This window comes from Urocampus carinirostris, chromosome 16, assembly GCF_059441175.1.
Source record: "Urocampus carinirostris isolate Australia breed hairy pipefish chromosome 16, RoL_Ucar_1.0, whole genome shotgun sequence".
Lineage (NCBI taxonomy): Eukaryota > Metazoa > Chordata > Actinopteri > Syngnathiformes > Syngnathidae > Urocampus > Urocampus carinirostris.
Window position 1 is genome coordinate 25,763,900 of NC_142364.1, and position 25,012 is coordinate 25,788,911.

The 25,012-nt window shown below is 39.4% G+C and overlaps 2 protein-coding genes across 3 annotated transcripts in view; both read left to right on the plus strand.

The window, feature by feature from the left end:
• ttc28 (tetratricopeptide repeat domain 28) overlaps window positions 1-5,537 on the plus strand; it is a 58,296-nt gene extending 52,759 nt beyond the window's left edge. The window contains exons 30-31 of the mRNA XM_088319787.1: window positions 2,399-2,918; window positions 3,781-5,537. Coding sequence (XP_088175913.1) covers window positions 2,399-2,918; window positions 3,781-4,624 — 1,364 coding nt within the window. The 3' untranslated portion in view covers window positions 4,625-5,537. The remainder of the gene's footprint in view (window positions 1-2,398; window positions 2,919-3,780) is intronic.
• A 2,071-nt stretch (window positions 5,538-7,608) lies between these two features.
• Window positions 7,609-24,488, plus strand: pitpnb (phosphatidylinositol transfer protein, beta). 2 transcript variants are annotated; one of them, XM_088355644.1, is made up of 12 exons: window positions 7,609-7,708; window positions 10,329-10,359; window positions 10,989-11,134; window positions 11,217-11,308; window positions 13,394-13,401; window positions 13,889-13,963; window positions 14,083-14,166; window positions 17,154-17,231; window positions 17,301-17,405; window positions 19,803-19,925; window positions 19,988-20,070; window positions 21,255-24,488. In XM_088355644.1, the coding sequence occupies exons 1-11, from the start codon at window positions 7,689-7,691 to the stop codon at window positions 20,033-20,035; spliced, it is 810 nt and encodes a 269-aa protein (XP_088211770.1). In that variant the 5' UTR covers window positions 7,609-7,688; the 3' UTR covers window positions 20,036-20,070; window positions 21,255-24,488. The 2 variants fall into 2 exon arrangements, with proteins under 2 accessions (XP_088211770.1, XP_088211769.1); XM_088355643.1 differs by lacking the exon at window positions 19,988-20,070.
• Window positions 24,489-25,012: the final 524 nt, after the last annotated feature.

The window sequence follows — 25,012 nt, forward strand, 5'->3', positions numbered from 1 at the left end:
ATATATATATATATATATATATATATATATACATATATATATATATATATATATATATATATATATATATATGTATATATGTATATATTGACATGATTACCCAAGTGGAGCCACCTGGGGTAATCATGTGGCGCACTGGAATGTGCTTCCTGATTGGTTAATGCTCCCTTTTTAAACGCGTTACGCGGAGAACTCTTTGTCGGAGGATTACTTTTTACCCCGTTTGACTCGCCTGATTTTCCTGTGTATTTTTGACTTGTTTACCTGATTCTGCCTGCCTCCGATTCGACCTGCTTTCGTCCCACGCTACGATCTTCTCTTCAGTCCTGGTAAACTCGACCTGCCTTCGTCCCACGCTACGATTGATCACGTCTCCCGCTAACCCTTACGCTTCCCCAAATAAAGAATTGTACGAACGCTCTGGGGTCTCCTGCTCTGTTCTGGTCTTCCCTGACAGAATCCTCCGACCAGAATGGAACCCGCGTTCGTACATTTGCCCCCTGACCACTATGAAAGCCTGAATCGGCAGCGCAATTCCCCTTCAGAATGTGCAGTTCGGCAAGTCCTTTCCGACGTGGCAAAATTGGCTAAGGCACCTCCGGCCGTATGACTGCGCAATGACTCCCATGCCTGCCTGTTCGACTCCCATGCCTGCCTGTTCGACTCCGACTCTTCTGAACCTGCCCGCCCTGAGTCCGACTCTTCTGAACCTGCCCGCCCTGAGTCCGACTCTTCTGAACCTGCCCGCCCTGAGTCCGACTCTTCTGAACCTGCCCGCCCTGAGTCCGACTCTTCTGAACCTGCCCGCCCTCAGTCCGACTCTTCTGAATCCGACCCCCCTGAGTCCGACTCTTCTGAATCCGACCCCCCTGAGTCCGACTCTTCTGAGTTGACTCTCCTGATTTTCCTGTGTTACCCTGTGACGTGCCGTGGGTTTCTTTTTTTTTTTTTTCCTGGGGAACTTCTGGAGCCGTTCCTTGAGGGGGGGGTTCTGTCATGATTACCCAAGTGGAGCCACCTGGGGTAATCATGTGGCGCACTGGAATGTGCTTCCTGATTGGTTAATGCTCCCTTTTTAAACGCGTTACGCGGAGAACTCTTTGTCGGAGGATTACTTTTTACACCGTTTGACTCGCCTGATTTTCCTGTGTATTTTTGACTTGTTTACCTGATTCTGCCTGCCTCCGATTCGACCTGCTTTCGTCCCACGCTACGATCTTCTCTTCAGTCCTGGTAAACTCGACCTGCCTTCGTCCCACGCTACGATTGATCACGTCTCCCGCTAACCCTTACGCTTCCCCAAATAAAGAATTGTACGAACGCTCTGGGGTCTCCTGCTCTGTTCTGGTCTTCCCTGACATATATATATATATATGTATATATGTATACATATATATCCCTAACGGCGGTGGTGAGGCCCCTTCTAAAGAACAGCAATTTAGACTAGAGCATTTTAAACAATTAAAACATAAAATTTTCACCACCACTAATATAAAGTACAGTATTCTCATCTCATATAAAAAAAAACTATACACAACTGGGATATTGCACCTTGAATTGTAAGAAAGTCAACATGACAACTAAAATACCGGTGGTCGTGAATGTGTGCATGACTGTGATAGACTGTTGTAAGTGTGAAGCACATTGTAAAGTGCTTTGGGAGGTCTTCAGTGACTTGAAAAGCGCTATATAAATGCACAATCTTTACCATTTACCCCTCCTCCCCCATCCCCTTTCCTCCTTCCTAATGTGTTGTGAGTCCCGGAACAGCGGTGCTTAAAGTAAGGAAAATATATTATAAAAGCTCTTTGAACTCTGTTACGCATTGTTAACTCATACTTAAAAGAAAAAACATTTTACTTTCAACTTTTCAAAGACACATCAAACGACGCACCACACATTTAAAAAGTGGTACAGAAAGACTTTGTCTTGCTTCAAAATAAAGTACTCACAGACAAATATTAGTCCCAAGTAAAGATTTTTGTCAATGTTGTTTAAATTTGAAAAAGGGGTAGACGTTTTTAAGAAGCGAAAAGTGGTAGTGTGAACAGGTATGTAAATGTGTTGTGTTTGAAAAAAAAAATCCCTTGTCATCTGTGATTATAATATGAAGGGTAGGTTACTTATTTCAAAAGAATGATAAAGCATAATACTGAAAAACAAAGCTAATATTTGGAGTTGACAATTTTTACCGATCTGGCCCGCTGAAGAACATAAATTGTGGATCCGACCCATCCCTGATCCAATTGAACTGATTACACGACCCATCCCTGATCCGATTGAACTGATTGTCTTGAGGGGAGATGAATCAATATTCCCCTCCAAGTTGTCTGAGGCCAAGTAGATTTTCCAGTGTCCAAATCAGTAGTAAAATGTGACTTTCTTATGCTGTCTTCAGTTTCAGACTCATCGGATGTTGCCCAGCATGTAAGCATGTACACCTCTTCGTCCCTCGAGTCCCTTTCATCCTCCCCGCCTCCCCATCGACCCCCATCCTGTCTCTCTTCGCCTCCTCGTCCTTCTGCACCGCCTGCCACCTTCCAAGACGGGCTCTCCAGTGATGCTATCTCCGTCTATAGTCTGAGCTCGCTCACCTCCTCCTTTAGCTTCTTATCACGACCCGAACCGGCCGGCAGTGATGTTGTTAGCCAGCTCTTGGGACCACAAGAGGTGACAGAAACGCTTTGCCGCTCCAGACAAATAAACTATCAGAATAAAGGGGAGCCAGGCGATGAAGACTACCAAGGCTATGCCATTGTTAGCAGCCAGCCTTTGATGCCAGAAGGGCATGGTATGCTGCCGGCAGGAAAGCAATTAAACAGGAAAGGGAATTGGCTGAGCTCTGCCACCAAATTCATGGCTGCATCTCCAAAGACACCACAGAAACCTAATGGGAAGCTGCAACACAAAAAAGAAAGGTGAGTTTTTGACCACAACACATTTTGTTGAATGGCGTTCCGTGCATTTCACACCTAGGCCTTCAGTAGCGCAACATCTGAATTAGAGGTACAACCTTAGGCCCGAACATGGCTGGGCTTCTCTCTCGCTGTCTTTTTTTCTCTAAATTATCCTCCCGTCATTTTTTCTATGTTTCTTTTACTTTTTGGAGGATCCACGCAGTGCACCATGCACGCTCATCAGCGCATGCGCTTGGCGTCACTTATGGACACAAAGGGCACATCGAAGTGCGGAGTCGGACAAAATCCCGGTCCTTTCTTCTTACGAGTCCTCACAAATAAGATATAAAAATTCGTGTTTGCTTCAGACTCAGTGCCTCATATCAAGTTATTTGGTCCGGCCCGGGCTTGTCCGGGCTCTTATACCCGCGGGCCGAGTCGGGTCAGATTTATTTGGACCGATCTTACTTGTAGTACGAATCAATCTGACCCTCAATTATAGATTTATGGCTTTAAAACCTTTACTACAGCTGCAGCTGCAACACATCTTAAAAAGCATGAATATTAACCTCATGAAATTGAAGTATTGTTCGAGAATAGTCTTATTTTATTCGCCAAATATCATTTTTATATGGGCACAAAATCTATGCTCCTTTCTTCACTTATTAGTGAACGGGTGGCAATTTAAATCTATGTTTCTCGCAGCAATGAGAGAAAGATATCCACATAGTTTCATTTGTTTTAGGATACAGCGCTTTCATCGTGTCCCCGAAATCTCGTTAGCATGAAAAGTAATTGCGTTCCGGGAAGGCCTTTTTTGTAGCGAGTTACTCCCAACACTGCCTGTGTCACTGCTTCTGATCCAAAACATTTTTTATGACAGTTCATCTCCTCAAAGGAGCATGACGTTGAGCAAAGGGAAGACTGGCAGCTCTGAGTCGGGGATGACGGCAACCAACCGCGCCATCAAGTCCCAGGAAAAGCGCGCCGCACCAATGGGACAACTGGACCCTCAGGAACTGGCTCGCCTAATCCTTGAGGAGACCGAAGGCCACATGCGAATGGTAGAAGGCCTTCAGATGACTACGGGGCGCCGCTGTCTTTCAACTCCCACCACCCCGATTCTCAGCAGGGGGGCACGTGCCTTTCACCCTTCTGAGACCAGTGCCTTCAGCAAACCCCCAAGAAGGACAAGTCTCAGCTCTCTGCCCCTCAGTCCTCTCTCGCCCAGACCGCCAAGCCGCTCTTCTTCTTTGCAGAAGCTTACTCCGTCATCTCCAACGCATCCCACCTTACCTGGTAAAGAAGTTTCTGGAAAAATGTCCCACTCCAAACCAGCTGGCTGTGCTTCCCATCTCAATGTAGTCCCTCACTGTAATTTTAACCTCAAATCGTCACCTGAAAGCAAGTCCCATCAAACACCTCCAAGCTATGAGTCCCACCTCAAACGGTCAGTCCCACCATCTCTCTCCCCTATTACTGTATCCCCCCGCAAAAGCTTTGAGGCAGCTCGTCAACAGGAAGGAGCAGCCCCTTCCAGTCTTCTTTCGGGAAATAAAATGAGTACAGTAAAGAAAGACCTTCTGGGTTTGCTGGACCTCTCGCCTCGAAACGGGACTGGTGAGGCCACTAAAGCGCCACCCGTCACTAAACACTCCAAACGCACCAAATTTCCTGCTGGCTACAAATTCTTTGCTGGGCATTTTTTTCCTTCTTCTAAGTGTTGACATCTACCTGGCTCTCATGGTCATGGAGAGAATTTAATGTTGTGGTCAGGTCACTGTAATGGTCAATGAGATGTGACAAGAAAGTGATTTTTGCTATGCAACAAATGTTGGTCTGAGTGACGTTGACTTAAAGAAAAAGAATGTGACAATCGGATGCGGTTATGATGATTGCCGTTATACTGCTTACTCTTGGAAGCACACCTAAACACACTCACGTTTACATTTGTTGGTCCGTATAACCTAAGCAGTATTCTATCTACCCTGGTCATTTCCCTCGAGAGGGGTGACCGGAAGACAAACACATACAAAAATAGAAGAAAATAAAAAAAGGGAAAAAGTAGCAAAAAACACACACATTTTTTTTGGGGACCATGGCCAACCCAGATGCCCAAACACCCAAACAAGTTAAGCACCTTGGCACCTAAGTTGGTCATGCTTTCGTCCCTCCAGATAAAACGGGACACAAGAAAGGGGCCATGTCACTCGGGTCAGGGTGACACAACGCACTCTTCTGTTCAACAGCAGGGCCCGACAGCTTTCACTGGTTTACCCCTGCCGCATCATACAGGTGCCCTGCCTATCCCATAAAACTTGTCCAAACATCCCACTATCCTTTCACAACACCTCTCCACTCATTCCTATCACCAACAAGAGCTCTAGCTTCCATTATATTTGGACCTCTTTCCTGCAATGCACTCATGACACTATCCATCCACGTCAATCGGTGTCTTCCTCTTGGTCTCCTTCCATTTACTTCTGCCAGCAGTGACTAAAGTATTATAGCTGTTTGCTTACATTTTGTAGCTTCACTGTACATACAGGGTGTTTCAAAAAAAGTAATACCCGTTGACATGAAAATATCACAGAAAGTACACGATTATGGCAAATTAAATTAAAAAGTATTAATGTTGAATATGACAAGGTCCATTCTTCCATAATTTGAATGAAGAATTCAAAAGCATGTGGATTATGTGAATGATTTCACAAATGTTCAATATGCACAACGCCAGAGACATGGCATAAATCAAGTCTGTAATCTAGATCCTTCCAAACACGCTGAAGCATATCTTGAATATTAACATTTTTTAAACACACTGTACTTTGAATTGACACTATTAAAGTTTTTTTTGTTTTGTTTGATTGTTTAAACAATAAACACACTTGTTAATCTAAATTATTTTATCATATTTTACAAGCAATTTTGCTAAATTACTTCTATTTGATCTTTTTTTTTTTTTTTAAATTAGACTTTTATTAAACCTAAAATGTTTTGCCTACTTTAATTGAAAATTATTTTATTTTATCAAACGTCATTGGAGCAATTAGTAAAAAAGTGGATCCAGGCAATAAAAATCCCGGTAAGAATACAGGTATTTGACATAAATAAAGGAACTGAATAGATCATAGATATGCCATTTGCAGTGGGATAAGTAAAGGAGTTTTCAAGTAAGTATGTTTTTCACCTAATCAATAAAATCATCAGATAAAAAAATCATCAGTTTCAGGGAAAACAATATTTTTTTAGGTTGACTTGTACACAATATAGTTAATAAGGGTTAACAGTTATGCCTGACTGATTTAGACCTTATGAGAAACTTAGGAATGTTCAACTGTTGTTTACTATTCAATGTGTTGGGAATAACGCCGTTATAAATAACTCCGTGCCATAACGTTATTATCTCAGTAACATGGTTATCCAACTCGTGTTTTTCTTTTTTGTTCCTTTTTCTTTATATATAAAAATTTTGATTATATTCCATGTGCCTTTTCAGTGTTAATGTGTTGATATAAAAATGTTAAGTTTTTCTCTTTTTATATTATTGCATTTTTACCCCTTTTTAACATTTTGGGGTTTTTTAATTTTATTTTTCTCCCTTTTTAAGTCCTTACATGCATCATCTCATCTCATCTCATCAGCTGCGCCGCTTACCCTCAGTAGGGTCGCGGGGATGCTCATGTTACATAATAATTGGCAATGTAAGGATTAAAGTAACAAAAACAACCTATAGAGCCGTTTAGGACCCGATAGAGTGAGCTGAGCCCTCCCACAAAAAAAGGTTCTCTAAAAATCGGAATTCCAATCTTTACAAATACATTTGAGTCAAAAACGTCACCGCTGTGTTTCTTATTTGCTTAGAAAAATTCACATTTTTGACATGTAATTTTTTTAAACTGATGGAAATAGTTCTTTTCACTTGATAGCTAGTTAGAATTCAGTTACTAACGCAGTGACTTTTTGAAAAAAGTAGTGAGTAACTATAACTAATTTCTATGCTAAAGTAAGGAGCCCAACACTGACAATGGTAAAACCGAAAACATACATTTTTTTCGAATGAAAAATGAGAGTTTAAGCTTTCTTTTAGTGCGTCCCATGCGACTGTAGCTTCAGATTCAGAATATTTATTGTCATTGTTAAAGAACAACGAAAGTTCAGAGCCGAATTTTCTGTAGGCCTTCAAAAATGTGTCAAAATGGCAAAAAATCAAACGTCTGGCTTTGAATGAGTTAACGCAGTGTTTTACAACCTTTTTTGAGCCAGGGCACGTTTTTTACTTCGGAATTTTTTTGCGGCACACCACCAAACAAAAATGTTATAAAATGATACTGAATAGTATGTTTGATTACAATATAATTTATAACACCGTTTTTACAGGACAGACACTTGACAATGACATGCAGAAAATGATTCATAAGTGTTTTGTAAAATTTTAAATTTTAAAAAGTGACATTGGATAATTTCTCACGGCACACCTGACTATTTTTCACAAGTGTGTCGCGGCACAGTGGTTGAAAACCATTGAGTTAACGAATGACATGTTTGAATAATATCATGTAACTATTTTTATCCTCCACTTTTGACTTCTACAACAAAGAGGAAACCTGCATATACGCAACTCTGCATTCACGTACAGTATTAATGATTGATCAGTCTGTTTAAAATGAATGATTAATCAAATCGCTCAGCCAATAGGGTGTCTCTCAGAGGGCGGGGTCAACGTGTGGACTGCGCTTTCTCGATTCGACAGTAGTTGCGCACTGCGCAGGCGCACACCGGCGGACGAAGATGGTGCTCATCAAGGAGTAGTGAGTCTGACGTGTTGAGATTTTTTTCCCCCTGTAATCGTCCTTTGGGCGCATTTTCATCAATTTGAGGGGTTAATAATGAGTAATGGACGGGGTGTGTTTTGTTATTGCTGTTGTTTTATCAGCTCCGCCGCTTGTAACCCTTTAAAAGGCATCTAAAAAGCGAGCGTGATAACGGACCTGGTTAGCGGGACACCGGTCTTTTAAGGCGTTGCTAGTGAAAAGCTATTGCTAGCTGCCAGTGTAGACAATTAGCCCCATATCAAATTTGTGTCATGTCAAAAATAAAGCACGCGTCGTGTTTAGCGCTTTTTACACAGATGTTAATGCGTGTTAACCCCACTACCTTTGGCCAACTGCTTAGCATCTCGTTCTAACCTCAAAGTGCCGTAATGTTAAGCTTTTGAGGAACAGATTAGGACTCCGTCGGATTTAGCCGTAAATGCTAACGGGCTAGGCTAGGAGTTGCAATAGCAGCCAGCCAACCAGCTAGCAGCAAAAGATTTAGCCAGGCAGCCCCCCCTTCAATGTATTCACTTCACAGTAGCTGGCAGCCTTTCTAACAATCTTAACTTTTTGTTTTTAACCGGTCTGACTTGAGGACCCACCATTTATACAAGACACGACCCGAATCAAGGGATAAAAAAATCAACTTCTTAAATTTACTGAATGAAAGGCAGTTTAAACCAAAGATAGATTATCTTTACGTTAAAAAAAGACGAGTAAACCCTAAACGACTTCAACTAATATTATCTTCAATTCTCGATTAGCTGCTTAATTAATGGTATCCAAATTGCTTCACTTGAGTACCTTCAGTCTTTTTCAACAAACTCATTGAAATGAAAAAAGCAACATTTTTGCCGGTTTTAGCTTTCATTTTTACCGTTCTTACCACTTATCAGTGAACTGCACTCGTGCAACTGCGATACATTATTCCTGATCGCGTATTGCAAGCAGCACCGACAAAGCACACTTATGCCAGGCCTGGTGGCTCTTATTCTGCCATTACATTATTCCTGCATGAAATGAACTGTTATCGTTCAGCCACAATCTATTATCCCGAATCCCATATTGCTGCGTGCGGGGACTGGCACCAGGCACTTATGTAGAGAGCCGTACCATTCTCGCAAGCCCACAAATTAAATGCTCAGTTTTGGCCGCGATCCATTACTCCCAATCGACTATTGCTGAGAGCGGGGACAGAGAAAGCTAATTTGGGTCATCTGTGGCAGTTTTTTTTTCTTGCTGCCTAAAATGAGCATATCCTCTGTTATCTATTAGCTCCAGTTGAATTTTGCTGTGAGTGGGGTCTAGCAGAGGGCATGTTCAGAATGTGTGTGGCGCGGCAACTTGGTAGATTTTCGCAAATCTCTGGTTCTGGTACCCATTTACTGTGATAAACAGATTACAGTTCCGAGTAGAGAAACGCTACTAGTCTTTTTCTGTCGTGTGAAATGGTGGGTTTCTCGAGTGTATCTGACCCTCAGTTATTTTTGTTTTGTTGGCAATTTTTTGCCAAGACAAAGGCCCCCGGCCCACTAAAAACAGTAATGCAACCCACTTTTGGGTCTCGACCAATCTGTTTGGAAACTCTGATCTAAACAATTCACAAAGTATTATGCCTTTTGTCAACACCATTTTTTTTCACTTGCACTGTGCCCAGTTTCTGATTCGGCGAGATTGGCTAGCTGTAAGATATGTCATGCAATAGGGTGAATCATATTACATTTGTAATAAACTGGCTAATTGATCACTCAATAATTTGTTTCCATAACAAGCAATTTGAGTTGTTTAGCAGGGGAATTTATCTCATGCATGTGTACAATAAAATAGTTTTCATCACACACATTTCCGACTTCTTGCTAAAAAGAAATATATCATATTTGAAATTATAACCAAATCAAAACCGAATACTTGAGTGCAGCAACTACTTCTCTAATTTAATAATTTTATGGGAGGCTTGATTTTTTTTTTATATCTTTTATTTAAGCCTACTTCAATCGAAAATTGAAGTTTTACATCTATAACGTCAATTGCTTAGAATGTGTTTGTCCTGTACTTCTCTAATGTTCATTATACTGACTAGAGCCAGATTTTTCGTGTATTGTACTTGACAACTTCTCCATTATATCAAGCATTTGTCAAAAAGTAAATTACCATTAATATTTGGTTATTCGTCTCACAGTACAGTTTGGATGAACCCCTGCCACTAATCTACCTTTTGAGAATAACTGAGCTAGTTAATGACTAAATATATTTGGAAAGTATATGGTTTGTTGTTTTTATTGTTAGCAATTGCGTAATAAACGTCAAGTATTCCGATAAAGTCACATTACGTGTTGTGTATGTGTGCATGGGTAAAGGGAGTGTCGAGCTTTTACTTGGTGGTCTTTTGCTTCGAATATTTATCTCAAGTGTGCGATGCATGTTATTTGTTCAGGATTGTTATCAGGTCAGAGCTTGCTGATGAACTGACAATATGAATCAACTGTGTAGAGGGGGGTAAACGTCCAAAACATGCCTGGGTCACCTTACTAAGCCACCCCCGATTTAAGTTTCTTACTCAAAGAGAAGCTATCATTTGAATTTGTTGCAATCATATTTTTTTGTGTGCCCACAGTCGTGTGGTGTTGCCCATATCTGTTGAAGAGGTGAGTGTCATTTAATGGATACTATAAACTAGATTATGTAGCATTTAAGAAAGATTGAAATGTTTCATTGTTCAAGGTTAATATTTCCTGTAGGCTTCTAAGCACCTCAATTCAACATCACCTTGACATCTTGTGTAGGTTTTTTTCTTCTGTCCTGTTTCTATCTTAGTATTTTCTCTGAGCACATAGTCAGCAATGCCCTTAAGACATCAAGTGCAGTAGTGTTGCCTATCAAGCTAGAATTACCGCTCATAGAAGACTGATTTTTACAGCACTAAAACATGGTTCAAGGTAAAACAGGTATTCCACACTTTTAATGAGTAAAGAGTGCTGTACCTTACTATTAATATATAACAGCAAAAAAAGTAATTGTATTGCTTGATTCATTTTGAGCCACACTTTAAATAGCTAGATGTCCAGCTCAAAGTTCTTCAAGGGAGTGTTTGTAGCTTTCCATGGTACCCCGTTTAATATTGGTAATTATACCTGGGGAAACGTGAGCCGCTGCATGTTTGATCGAAACAAAAAAAAATTAGCAGTTTTCAATATGAATTTATTTGACCATTACATTATATTAGGAAACTGGAAAAATGAGTTCTTCCATCTAAGGCTGCACTTTCTACCACCAGTACCAAGTGGGCCAGCTATACTCTGTCGCTGAGGCCAGCAAGAATGAGACCGGCGGCGGCGAAGGTATCGAGGTGCTCCGGAATGAACCATACGAGGAGGATGGCGAGAAAGGACAGTTTACACACAAAATATACCACCTAAAAAGGCAAGTCTGCCACCTTCACTTTTGGACTTACTGGCTCATCCACCAACACATTCTTACTTGGCGCTTTATTTAATTCCTGCAGTAAAGTCCCAAGATACGTGAGGATTCTTGCACCAGAGTCAGCGTTTGTCTTTCACGAAAAGGCCTGGAATGCTTACCCATATTGTCGCACAGGTAGAGAATACTTCAATATGTCTTTATTGTTCGACGTTATGCATTATGTATAATAAATACGGTGGCCAATCTAAAGTAAAATCACTCTCAAAGATATGTGCCCATTTTGACATCAGTTTTTCAAAGGTAATATATATAGCTGATTCAAAAATGACAACATGCAAATTACTATTATTCTTTAATATAGTTTAATGTATTTATCATCCACCTTATACATTTGAATACCTTTTTTTAAAATTGGAAATTAAGAACATTTTATGTAATTTTTACACCTTGGGCCCTTTTATGCCTGAGCAATGGCCCGGGGGCAACTCAAGAGATTGCATTGAGCATTTTTTAAGAAACTATATTATTATTGTTAAGCCACTCTTTATAACCTTTATAGCTGAAGAAGTTGCCAGACGTCTGTCTGTCTCACTGGCTGATCAGCTGCAGATGTGAGCATGCTAGGTTCCTATTAGAGGTAAGATCGGGCCCAAAAAAAGCACCCGAACCCGACGCAGGCCCGGGGGGTATTAAACCCGACCCGGACCCGGCCCGACTAATTAACTGGATTTGCTGGCCCGGCCCGAGGGGGCCCGAAATTACATATTTTATTTATAAGGAGGGGTGATTTATGATAACAAATTAAACTCTGCCTTTTGTTACAACATCTAGGCCTAAGTTAAATAAAACTGTATAAACATTTACATCTTTTATATTTATGTGTCTGCACTGCAATCTGTCATTGACGGTTTTTTTTTTGAGGTAGCGAAAACATTTAAAGGCGTCCGTCATTTTGACGACTTGATCATTGGGCCATAATCCACAGCAGCAGTAGTCGTACGCCTTTAAGATTTTAGCGCAGCACTTTCATTGAGAGGGGATGTTGACGTGTTGTGCCGACTCCTATGCAAATCCCCCCCCCCCTGATCGTATTCTATATAAAACGCTTATTAAAACAATAAAGCGAGCTAATTATAATCATTGGGAGATCCTAGTCTATATAACGCGTTTATTTAAACAATAAAGCGCGATCGTATTCTACAGATTGCGTTTTTTAACGCGGATGAAAATCTCACCAACGTCAATGTACGCTTCCGACAAAAGCGATCGTATTCTATATAATACGCTTTAAAACAAAATAAAGCGAGCTAATTATAATCATTGGGAGATCGCGTTTATTTAAACAATAAAGCGCGATCGTATTTTACAAAATGCATTTTTTTAACGCGGATGGAAAAGTCACCAACGTCACTGTACGCTATGATTTCCGCAACCACAACTAATTGTACACAAATAATATTCATTTGATTTACTATAATATCCGTACGTAATGTCTTTTTTATTGTGAATGAAACCCTGGTTGCATTGGATCCCGCGGTGTAAACAAATTGTTGTTTTTTTCATTTAAAATCGGAGGGGGGGAGGAATTTCCATAGGAGTCGGAAAAATAGCGATTACAGCTCCTTCTCCGTTTTATCCAAATTATTTATTTTATAACAAGTATTCCTTGGTCTAGTATCCATACATAGTTTAAGTATATATTTTTAATGAACATTTAACACATTATTAATTAATTTAAAAAAAAAAAAAAAAAAAAAAAAAAAAAAAAAAAAAAAAAAAAAAAAAGCAGGACCGAACCCGACCCGACCCGACCGTATGACTGACATTTCAGGGCCCGACCCGGCCCGAAATTGCCTCGGGTTCGGGTTCGGGTTCGGGCTCGGGCCATAAATCTTACCTCTAGTTCCTATATATCTTCACATCTGCCATGAGCTGCAGTTTGCTTGCTAGTTAGCAAGAGAAGTTCCTGCCCCTAATGTTTCTTTTTTTGCCACCATTGTTACAACAAAGATATAACCATAAAAGGGAACGAGGGCTAACGGGCTGAAGACTGAGAAGTCGAGCTCACCGTTGAGTTAATGTGAAATGCAGAGCACCAAAACAATTGAAACAACATAAGAGCTTGATTTGGTGTTCTCGGAGTAGAAATCTGAAATGAAAGTTGATTAGAAAATATTCTTTAAATGTGTTTAGACATTTCAAAGTAATGGCACTAACAGTTTCTTTTGTGTGTGTCTTTCCTCCTGCGGCCCACATCAGTCGTGACGGTGAGTGTCATCTTGCTTTTTAGTAGCACATGTTTGCGCTAGCGCCATCTGTCTTCCGCCATGTGTTATGGCGCTCCATCACGCTGCAGTGGTGAGAATCAGCACAGTGGCCACCTAAACGTCTTACTTGTTTATTGGCTTTAGTGATAAGTCCCAGCACCCATTCAGAGCGTGCTCGCTAAATCACTTGAATGAGATCAGCTTCAACTGTCAACACATGGCCTCATGAAGTCAACTTTATGAGATCATATCTTATTACACTACAACTTGACTCCTTCATAGAAAAATCTCTTAAAGGTATTGCTTTCTCATTAAATTGTAGCATTTCTTGGAGTTCTAAAAGCATGTTATTGCACTTCATATAAATATACAACTTTATCTTCTGATATTAGTCTTGTTGGTTTTTGCTTCGCTTGACCAAGATCAGCTGTGATTTATCAGCACAGATATCAACCTGATCACATCTGTGCGGTCCTCTCCCTCACAGAACGAATACATGGAAGATAACTTTGAGATCAAGATCGAGACGTGGCACAAGCCTGACATGGGGACAGTAGAAAATGTGAGTAAGGCCAGGTCAGCACAAAAGAACCACGATGTTGCTTGTCTAATCATTTCAATTCTGCACACTCTGTAGATATCTTGATGTTGACCTGTATATTGTTCTGCCTCCCATGTCAGGTTCACGACCTTGACGAGCAGACGTGGAGAACTGTAGAGGTTATTCCCATCGACATTGCAAACAAAGAGGAAGTGGCATCAGGGGTGAGTTTTCACATGTCTAAATCTAATCCTGAGACCATTAAATCCTCATAAGTTAAAATACTTGCATTGTTTTGAACGGGTTAAGACTTGCTAAACGCAGTCAGATTTTTGTGAGAATTTCTTTGAGGGGAATACAGGTGCAGTCACGTTAAACTGAAGTTTAGCAGTAAATTGTATCATTTGATAATATGTTATAGATTTTCCCACAACACATTTTAAGGTTATAATAATAAATACTCAACTGTATGTAACACTTCAAGAATAATTCTTTGTGTCTGAAGCAGAGGCATACAAAAATGTTTATTAATTAAAATATAGGAATATACATCTTTCTGGCAGTGAGGCAAAATAGTTGGGCTGTCTAAACTTCTTTACAGTGTAATGTCAAAATCTCATGTGTATGGGATTTCAGTTCAAAAAAGGGTTGTTAGGTGTGTTTCTAACTGTGCTACCTTTGAACACATGAACCAGAGCGCAGTAATGACTTAAGTGGATCAAGGTGAAGGTGCGACATTAAGCGGCACGTCCATCTGCGCTTCTCATGCTTTTCCCTAACTGACCTGTCGGATTAAAACGGCAACTCGCAAGAACATCGACAAAATCCAATGCCACATCTACAATCTCCTCATTTTGGGCTAGACCCTTTTTATTTATTTATTTATTTATTTATTTACTTACTTAATTGGGAATTGGTGGAGGTATTTCAAAAAACAAAGCTCCATCGAATTTCCCTATTGTGAGGATTCTGGAGAAAGAGTGACTTTTGCCAACCCCTCCCTTTGGCTAAAGTTACATGCTAACACTACAGAGCTTACTTAATACAGTTTGGCATTTTTACATGTACCGTATTTTCCGCACTATATGGCGCACCATGTTATAAGGCGCACCTTCAATGAATGATATATTTTAAAACTTATGCCATACATAAGACGCACCCCATTATAAGGCGCTATAAGTGCATGCTGGTTTAAGATCAGGTAATTGTGCAATTTTGTAATTGTAATCCTGTGCAGTCCTTCGAGACATTTTTGGGATTAAGGGCTATTTACGGTAAATAAATGTGACGACTTGACTACAGTAGAGAATGTAGTTACTTTATGCAACCTCTAAATGGTGCCACGCTCAAGGGAATGTCAACAAAATATTCAAAAAGGTCAAACTTTATTAACAAACAAGCTTTCCACAACTCCATTCACTCCCAAAATAAATAAACAGCCGTTTTATTATTTTCTCTGAGGTAAAGCATTTTCGTGACACATCTTTGAACAACATCGACATATCATTTTATTTTTTGTCCATTTAGTCAACACGCAAAGAAAAAAACGTCTGATACTGTTGTTTTAAATGAAACGTTAGTGCAATCGCAATAAAGTGACACTCGTAATGTGCAAAAACAACGAGTGCAAAGCAATAACATAATAACTGTAAAATGTAAATTGTAAACACACAAAAGAAAAACAAAGATCACTCTATAAGCTCCTCATCGACGAATCCCTCGAATTCTTCTTCTGCTGTGTTCGAATTGACCATATCTCAGTGAATGGGCCATCCAACACGTCCGGTGTTTTTGTGCCAGCGCTGTTGCCTTCATACGTATAGTTATCGTACTGACACTTCTGCTTGCCGCTCTTTGTTGAACAACCCACTGTTCAAGTGTCTCCTCTAACTCTGGCCATCTTGCTTTATTGCCACGGAAACTTTGTTGAGTTTTCCTTACTTGGCGGAGCTTATCTTCATCCTTTCTCCACTTCCGTACCATCGATTCATTTAAGTTTAACTCTCTCGCTGCCGCTCTATTGCCGTGTTGTGCTGCGTGACTGATCGCTTTGAGTTTAAACTCGGCGTTGTACGCGTGTCTCTTAACAGGAGCCATTTTCTTATACAAATGCACGTATGAAAGAGAATCTCGCTCTCTCTCTCTCTCTCTCTCTCGCTCTCTCTCTCTCTCAAACGTGACATTCTGAATAATTCTGCGTTTGTTTAAGGTAAATTGTGCTTTACATCTTCACCAGTCATAACCCTGGATTCAGACAAATACTGTATTTGTTGAATATGAATTAAGCAGTTTAATGGGGTAGCCATTTTGCCACTTAGTAAACAAATACAACACGAGCCCCGGCAACTACCAATCGTTTAATATTTCCCAGTATGCACAGCGCGAAAAATGGAGTCGGCGGCTGTTTCTCGTAGTTGCGAGACCTTGCGAATTTAATATTGAGCCATATATAAGGCGCACTGTGTTATAAGGCGCATGGTCAGCTTTTGAAAAAAAACAAGACTTTTAGGTGCGCCTTATAGTGCGGAAAATACGGTACATTGTGTGCCATATTTAGTCTGTTGGGCCCCAAAGTCAATTGGCTGGCACTAAGCTATGTACAGCGTGTTTACTTTACTATTGTTATTACAATTTTTATTTGGCAAATATGTAAGTGTGACTTGTTTGTTGCCATTTTTTTCTCGCACTCGGTTTTCGGCCAAGCGTTTTACATTTTCAGTTTTGAGTGATAATTTTAATTTTGGTGAATCCCCAATGGTTATGTGGTCAGAAATGTATTTAGATTTTTTTTCCCTCGGTCTTTAAACTTTATTTTTTTGAGATGAGAATTAGTTAATACCACACACTTGAAATCATGACAGTGGTGTGTCCTGCTTGGGGATCAGTTACAAAAATAAAATCACCAAAGTAAATAATTTTTCTCTGATTGAATCATTCTGGTATGGGCAGAATTAAAATGTTTAAGACATTGAAGTTTAATAGTTAACACAATTTAAGTCCCATTATATGACTTTATATTGCTCTGAACTAATAATATAATTTAATAAATAATTTTGAAATTATTTTAAATGGATGCTTTTTTTAAATGTATTTTCAAATTCACGTGCTCCTGGAGTGCCTTCACCTAACCCCATTTGTAAACATTGGTATAGGTAGTCCTTAAAACATGAAATTACTTTTCTTTTTTTTTTTTTTTTTTTTTTTTTTTTAGGACTATAAAGCAGAAGAAGATCCCTCCCTTTTTCAGTCAGCGAAAACAGGAAGAGGCCCACTCGGTCCAGATTGGAAGGTAAACAACACACAGAATTTCAGTATCTTGTTCTTGTTTTTAAAAATTCCAACTCTTTGCCTTATCCAGAAAGAGCTGAAGACGGATTGTCCATATATGTGCGCTTACAAGCTGGTCTCCGTCAAGTTCCAGTGGTGGGGCTTACAAACCAGAGTGGAAAATTTCATCCAGAGAGTAAATGACACATCTCTGCTTGTTCTCTAGCGAGGCTTAAAGCCTAATATTGAACTGGGCAATTATTTGTAGACCTTCATCACAGCCGACGGCATGTGACTCCACACAAAAATGAAAAAAAAAAAAGAAAAAAAAAAAAAAACATTCCCATTGTGACAACAAATTCACTGGATAAATAAAATGAAAACTGGGGGAGGGGGCATTTCTTTTGGAGCAAAGACAACGCTTACCTTGTTTCTGTACCCTTAACAACTTGTACACCTTCCACGACTGGTACATGTATGGCGATGGAAAAACATTTTAACCCATTCAATGCTAGATGTTTCTCCCAAATTGGAAGACCCTGTGCCAGCCAATTTTTGCCTTTATGACTCATTTTTGAAGGGCTACATAAAATTAAGTTCAGTGGCTACATGGGCATGGAACACATCTAAAGAAAGCTTAAACCTCCACCATTCATTCGAAAAAAGTGTATGTTTCTAGCTTTTACCATTGTTTGGTAAACAACAGTTGAACATTTCAAGGTTTCTTAAATACTCGTTTGAAAGAAAACAGAAAAAAAACAGCTTTTTATAAAAGCGTGCATTTCAAGCAGAACTTTCACTTTGGTGCTGTTATTTATATTTTTGTGATGCCCCGATATCTACACAAATCTTTCTATTAACACACGGGCACTTAGCTTGCAAAATAATTTATTGCAAGAACACTGAACTTATGCATGAACTTTGTAAGAACTTTTCTGCGTCCGATGTTCCTGGTGACGTGATCACACGATTTTGTCATATTTTTTAGAAAGAAAAGTTCTGTCTGTACTTATCCAGAAATTACCTTCTCTCACACACTTGCTTCACCACCTACTCACCATATGGGGCCACTTACACACTTCAATCACTGGATATAGTAAGGAACATTGGGAAGTGGGGGCTCCCTCGATTATGTGGGCAAAAATCTGATCAAAGTCATTCCTTTCATCTAAGGCTAGGTTCCTACTGCAGAAATATCCATTTTGGATTTGTTTAAGTCCGTTTTGACGGAACATAACCTTTTATTTTTCCCCACACCATACTCTGGCCACTTTCATATGTGGTCCTTAATCTGATGCGTATCTGATCTTTTGGAATGCGACATCTGTAAATTCATACGACCTGCCTGATATTGATAGGTGGCAGGCCTCACTATTCTGCCTTTAAAAAGTCAGGAGGAAGTGGAGTATTCAACAGCCATAGTGCACAGAAACCCTGAGTGTCATTATTTTACATATTCATGGAAGATGAACACTTGTTTATATTGTAACTCGCAGAACAGCCAACATCCCATCGCATACCACTTAATTCCTAACATGTTGCTCGACATCACTGCTGTGACAACAGTCACGCTCATTGACAAACCAATAGTACTCTCTCGTGCATAGGTCTCCCCAACATGGTGCCCACGGAACTGTTTAAAAAAATACCTCACCAGTTCTGTGTTGTGATTTTGTAGTTTTTTTATTTTTATTTATTTATTTTTTAAGTGGTTGACTGAGTATATTTAACCCTACTTCCAAAAATTAAACACATTAACATATTAAAAACATGGTAATAAGTTATTTTAGAAATGCATATCAAACTGGGTGCCCTTTGCGTTAGTAACAAAAAATAGCTCCCAGCTTGAAAAAAGGTTGGTGACCCCTGCTCGAGTGGTAAACAATATTTACATTGAAATCACACCACACGGACAGCAATCAATGGGGAGAAAGTGAGGTTTGGATTTAATATTTGCGGGGACAATTCTCAGCTGTTAACATTCCGAGTATAATTCCGCAAACATGAGCGCATCGCATGCAATGTCACATGCCCTCTTCGGTATGCGGAACGGTTGTGGCACTTACACAGGAGATGAAGTAGCATATGAGTCTCACTTAGCTTGAAATGTGAACTATCTAAAAAAAAATATCAGAATTGAGCATTAAGCCCTGACGTGTGAACCTTGTCTAAGTGTGATATATAATTTTTTTCCCCATGCTGAAATCATTTCTAGGGGCATCATACATACTGATGAGCTGTGCCAAACAGTTTTATAATATTAAAAAAAAGTTAATACATTTTGGCACTCTGGGACAATGCTTCTGAAAATTTATTCATATGTTATGGCACTGAATAAGTTAAAATGAAAACGAGGAGGGGGGGTTATTTTGGGGAAAACCTTGGCTTGGTTCTGTCCCCTTAACAACGTGGACACTTTTCACGACTAATACATTTCTGGCGAAGGAAAAACATTTTAAGTTTGTCTCTCATAATCAAAATAATGGGTTTTTGGTTTATTTAATCTTTTGGTGGTCCTTTCATTGTACGTCTAATAATTCAACGTCCTTATTAAAAAACATCCTTGATTTCCCCTTTTCTCTTGTGTCCATAGCAAGAAAAGCGTATATTTACCAATTTCCACCGCCAGCTCTTTTGCTGGTTGGACAAGTGGGTTGGTCTGACCATGGAGGACATCAGACGAATGGAGGCGGAGACCCAAAGGGAGTTGGAGGAGGTAAAATTTTCTTTGCTCCGAAGGCTCGGTTGGATCATTTTAACATTGTAATGTCACATTAGATGCGTCAGAAGGGCGACGTGCGAGGCACTTCGGCAACAGACGAGTAGACTCCTTCACAGTAGTCAAACTAGACGCAGGCCGAGTAAGTCATGCATGGAGACGAGTCGCTCGCCGCCTGCATGGGGAGCTGTATGCTCTTTTGTCTGTCCTTCATCACGCTCAGAACTCCCTCAAACTTACCTTACGCCATCCTCTTCGTCATTACTCACATTCTGCTGCCGCACGCTGAAATTGAATGTCACTACCAGTTCTTCTATGCCTTTCAGGCACACTATTAGATAGTTGATTTGAATTAAGCTGTTGCACTGTTAGGATAACTTGTTGCTTTCCTTTCTTAAGGTTTGGGGCTCTTTAGTACACATATCGTTAAGGACCGTGACATCAGACATTGTAGAGTTACAGTTTTAAGTTTCTGGTTGAATGGCTCGCAAAGCTCAAATCGGCTAATGAGATCCAGAAGTCCTTCTATGGTTACAGGTTTCTAAATGTCTTTTTGAGTGAGTGTCAGGGGAGTTTTATAACTGCAACTTTTGTGCTTGGTGAATCAGATGACTTTTAAAATCAACTAACAATTGATGACAACCTATTAGGAAAATATCATGGAAATGCTTAAAAGAATGCATTTATAAGCACCCATCATTTGTAATGTCATATTTGAAAGAAAGGTAAAATTTGCTAAATTAGTGAGCAGAAATGGTGTTGCTTTCATTACATTTTGAATTATAGTTAAACTCCATGTACGATGCAATTTGATTATTTGTACTATTCCAATTAAAACTTGAGAGAGCAAAAACATGCGTAAAAGAATTTGGATTAAGTCAAGATGTTTGGTTTTTTTTGTTATGTTTTTTTTATATATATATTTTTGTTTTACTATACCGCACACCCCTAGATCATAGATTTATAAATTTCTGGTAAAGAATTCCATTGATATTGTTTTTATTGGTCTCATAAAGATGTGCTTTTTAAATTTTTTATTAGTCTTTAGTCCAATTAAGAATGTTTGGGTGCAGAAGTTAACTAGACATCGTGGAAGACGGCGACTAATGTCTCTGGGATTTCGTCTTTATTTGTGGTGGTTTTTTAATCGACTTGTTTACTGGTAGTGGTTGTCGATTTTTATTTGCTCCTTCTCTCATTGCTTTCTCGTCAAGCTTGTTTCTACATTCCTTTTCCACAATGAATTGTTACGCATGCAGTGCTTGTCCATTAGATATTGTGTGTATCAGTCACATGTTTTTTGTTTTTACTGTTTACCTCATCTAGCTGCGGAAGACCGGTCCGATTCGAGGCACCAGTGCTGCTCATGAGCAATGAGCCAAATCACCCTGACCCTGTCTTGATGATGTCATCGGAGATATGCCCACCACCTCCATCACCATCATCACCTTCTCCACAACTACTGTTGCTACCAAGGAAGTGGTCCTTCATCCCCGTTGTTGCACAGACCCAATCTCTGATCTGTTCTAACAACCTGGTTTTGCTTTTATAAATATTCTATATACATACACAGAGACAAAAAAAACCCTCTTCGCACAGACAGGTTTTATTTTTACTCTTACATGGAGACTTAATTTGACAATTAGGTTATGAATGTGCTTTTTAGACGTCATGGTCCTCTTCGCAAATAAGTGACTTGTGCAGCTGTTGGACACTTTTTATGATGACCTCCCATATATACTTGTTATTTTTTGTGTTTTCTTTGTACTTTAAGGCAGTATTTGACCATGTTTTCGAAAGGCATCCATTCCCACAGATGGTTACCACTAGCTAGTGAGTGCCCAGAACCGATTGGTAGTGAGGAGGGTGGGCGCTCTCCTTACTTGGCTTTAGAGCCTCTGTGAAAGATGTCACATTCATTTTTGTTGGCATCCACATCCATTTGCGGGAATGATGTTGGAACTCGGCTCCTCTTCACAAGTGGTGTGCTGCCGTTTTAGACGCTTTTTAAAGTCATACTCACACGAGGCACATTCAAAATTGAGCTCAAGTGACCCTGCAAGTTCAAACTTATGACACCTGCTTCAATGTTTATTGTTCAGTGCAGGTCTTGGTCTGAAATCCTGGGAAGTATTATGCACAGTTCTTGTAATTACTGTAATGCCACCATTACTAGCACGTCATTTATTAGACATAAATGTGCTCCATAGTCTAAATAGCGCCCAAGACCAAATAGTCCACCGGACTGCTCTAGTGCATGTAGTTTGTGCTCACTGGAAACTCCTTCAGTTCCAGCCCTTTTAAAGCAGTTTGACCTGCCAAAACACACAGAACGTGGTCTTTGACAGTGTAAGTCTTGTATTTAAAAAAAAAAAAATTGTAATTATCAGCAGGATTGGCTGATTTCACCAATACAGAAATGTTTTACCTGGAAAAAAAGTGATACTGTTTTTGCTATCATGACTAAAGGGCTTTTGATGGTTTAGAATAAATCTATTTTAGAAACGCAACTAAGAGTTGAGTATCCAGTGCTTTTGTAATTTCTGATTAAGGTGTAATTAACAGGGCTAATTGTGGTTTTACACTGCAAAAAATTATTGTTGTCTGCATAATATGCTTGAAAGACAGGACATGATGAGGAAAGGAAAAAATCTCGGGCATAATGGTTTTGAACATAGTGTTTGTGGTGTTATTCCCCATAGCACAACACTTCACACAAATTGATTTCATACATGACCATTTCCAGTTTGGACTGGTAATCTGATTAAATCTGCCATCAGAAAAACATAGGTGACCAGTAATAGAAATTTTTTTGGGGCAAAAGGCGTTTATAGGGCCAATATGATTTTGACCTTTTACTGGCGTTACCCATAGTACTGCTTTTAATCGGCTGCTTGGGTTATGCTATTTTCTTCGAAAAAAGCACTTACGCAATATTGGTTTGGTAGCATTTAGAATTTGCATTTACGCATTACGACTCCAACATGGAAATTCACAATCGGATTTTGTTTACATCCTCTCTGCTACTGTTTTCGAGCTACCAAAACATGCTGTCTAGAAATAGCCACACAGACACTGTTGGAATGTCCCCGTGTGAGTACACTCTTAAAAGAATAAGCCTGAGCACTTGTGTATATGTTTTTGGACTAGCATAGCCGGTCAACTGGCTGAAGAGTTTGGAATTTTGGGTGTTGGTCATAAGTGTACTTTTGGGGCTGCTAGCATTTCCATATTTGGTTTGATACTGTATGGCTAACATAGGTTAACAAGGTATAATGTGGGGGGAACGAGTTGCTAAAGATGCGTTTGTTTATGGTCACTTGGTAATTGTGTTGCTCTCATAAGCCATCCTAGCAAAAGTATGGGAATCCCATTCAGTTTGTCTTTGTTTTCGACTAGTAAGATTGTTAAATGCACTATTAAAACGGTGAATTGCTAATATTTCTCTCCCTCACTTCTGGTCTTGATATAATTATACCAAATTATTTTTGGTATCCTTGGAATCCAGCTTTAGATGCTAACAGAATACGTGTCTGATTTAAAGACTGTCTTTAAGAAGTGTTTAATTGAGAAAAACATATGTACTTATCGAGAGCTTCTTTGGGTTACTACACAGAAAATGTAATGTTTCTATTGAAGCCAATCTTTGCTAGTATGCCATGCCAACATGACTTGTAGCCTACATTTTGGCCAGTTACCGCACACATGCTTTACCATTAGTATGCGGATGCTAACAGTACTGCAGTAGACTTGGGGCTGGCTGATATGGCCACACAAATCTAAATTCTATCAGTTAACCAGAACAGGAGTTTTAATAGATGCAAAACAAATTCCACCCAACACACATTTTAAATGATTTATTCAATAAAAATACATTCTTTGCAAAATAAAAGAAAAAACACTGATTTCAAATCAGTTATAATGTAAATTCAACACAAAGCCTGTCCCTTATTTTCCTAAACACCATAACTTTAATAGTTAGTGCAAATGTTTAATATTCAACATCAGCTTCTGGTCATTCAGATTCAACGAATAAACTTGCCATTACATTCAAGATTTAGCAAAATGTAAAATTATTTCTCAATCGGATTAATTCATTTCCCAGCCCTATGTAAACTTATGGACCTTAGAGGGAGACATAATCTATGTTTCAACATCTTCTGTAATGGCTATGTTACCAAAGCATTGATTTTCTTTTTTGTGTGCAAAACTCTATCCCCCCGACCCCAAATCAACCTGTTGAAACCTCCACAACAATACAACGGACGACATTTTGGGATGTTCTATACATTTCCTCTCTTTTTAAATGTTTTGATTTGCCTTCTGCGCAATTGATGAGGGAAATTCTGACCTTTGATAAAAGAATGGTGCCAACTGTGGTGATGGCACAAAAAAGGGCACACTTTTTCATTGATGGAAGGACTGGTCGCCAGGGCAACATTCAGGGGTATCTGTAGTGAATGTACAAATATTGGCTTTTTTTTCATTTATATGTCATGGTTGGAAAGCTGTGACTGAAGGTCTAGACAACAGAATATCTAATAAATTTAAACAAATGAGTGTGTGCTGCCCATTTTTTATGCATTGCCTGCTCATGAGACTGATCTAGTTTTTGTATTTCGTTTTAAATGTTAATTGAACCCATGTTTAAAAACAAATTGATTTTGCTGCTTATGTTATTCTTCACAAACACAATTTAAATACTGTGTTCACTGGTACAAAACCACAAGATATTGTATTTTGAACGATAGGGAATTGACTTATTATAATTGGACCATAAAAAGAACAAATGCAATAGACGACTTATAGTAATACCTAAACATAAATGGTAGTGAAAAGGTGGAGCAACTTTGGCACAAAAAACAGTGTTCGTACGAGTTCTTAAAATCTGTAAGTACTAAAATTTTAATGTAGAGTTTTCAAGGATTGAAAAGTGCTTGTATATGGCTTATAATAAAAAAATATGCCCAGAATCTAAATAGAGCAAAGGGTTGGGAGGGTATACGGCAGGGACAGAGGTCAGCCTGATGGAAGAAGCTGTATTTAAGCCTGCTTAAAACTGCTTGACCTCTCTACCGTTGACC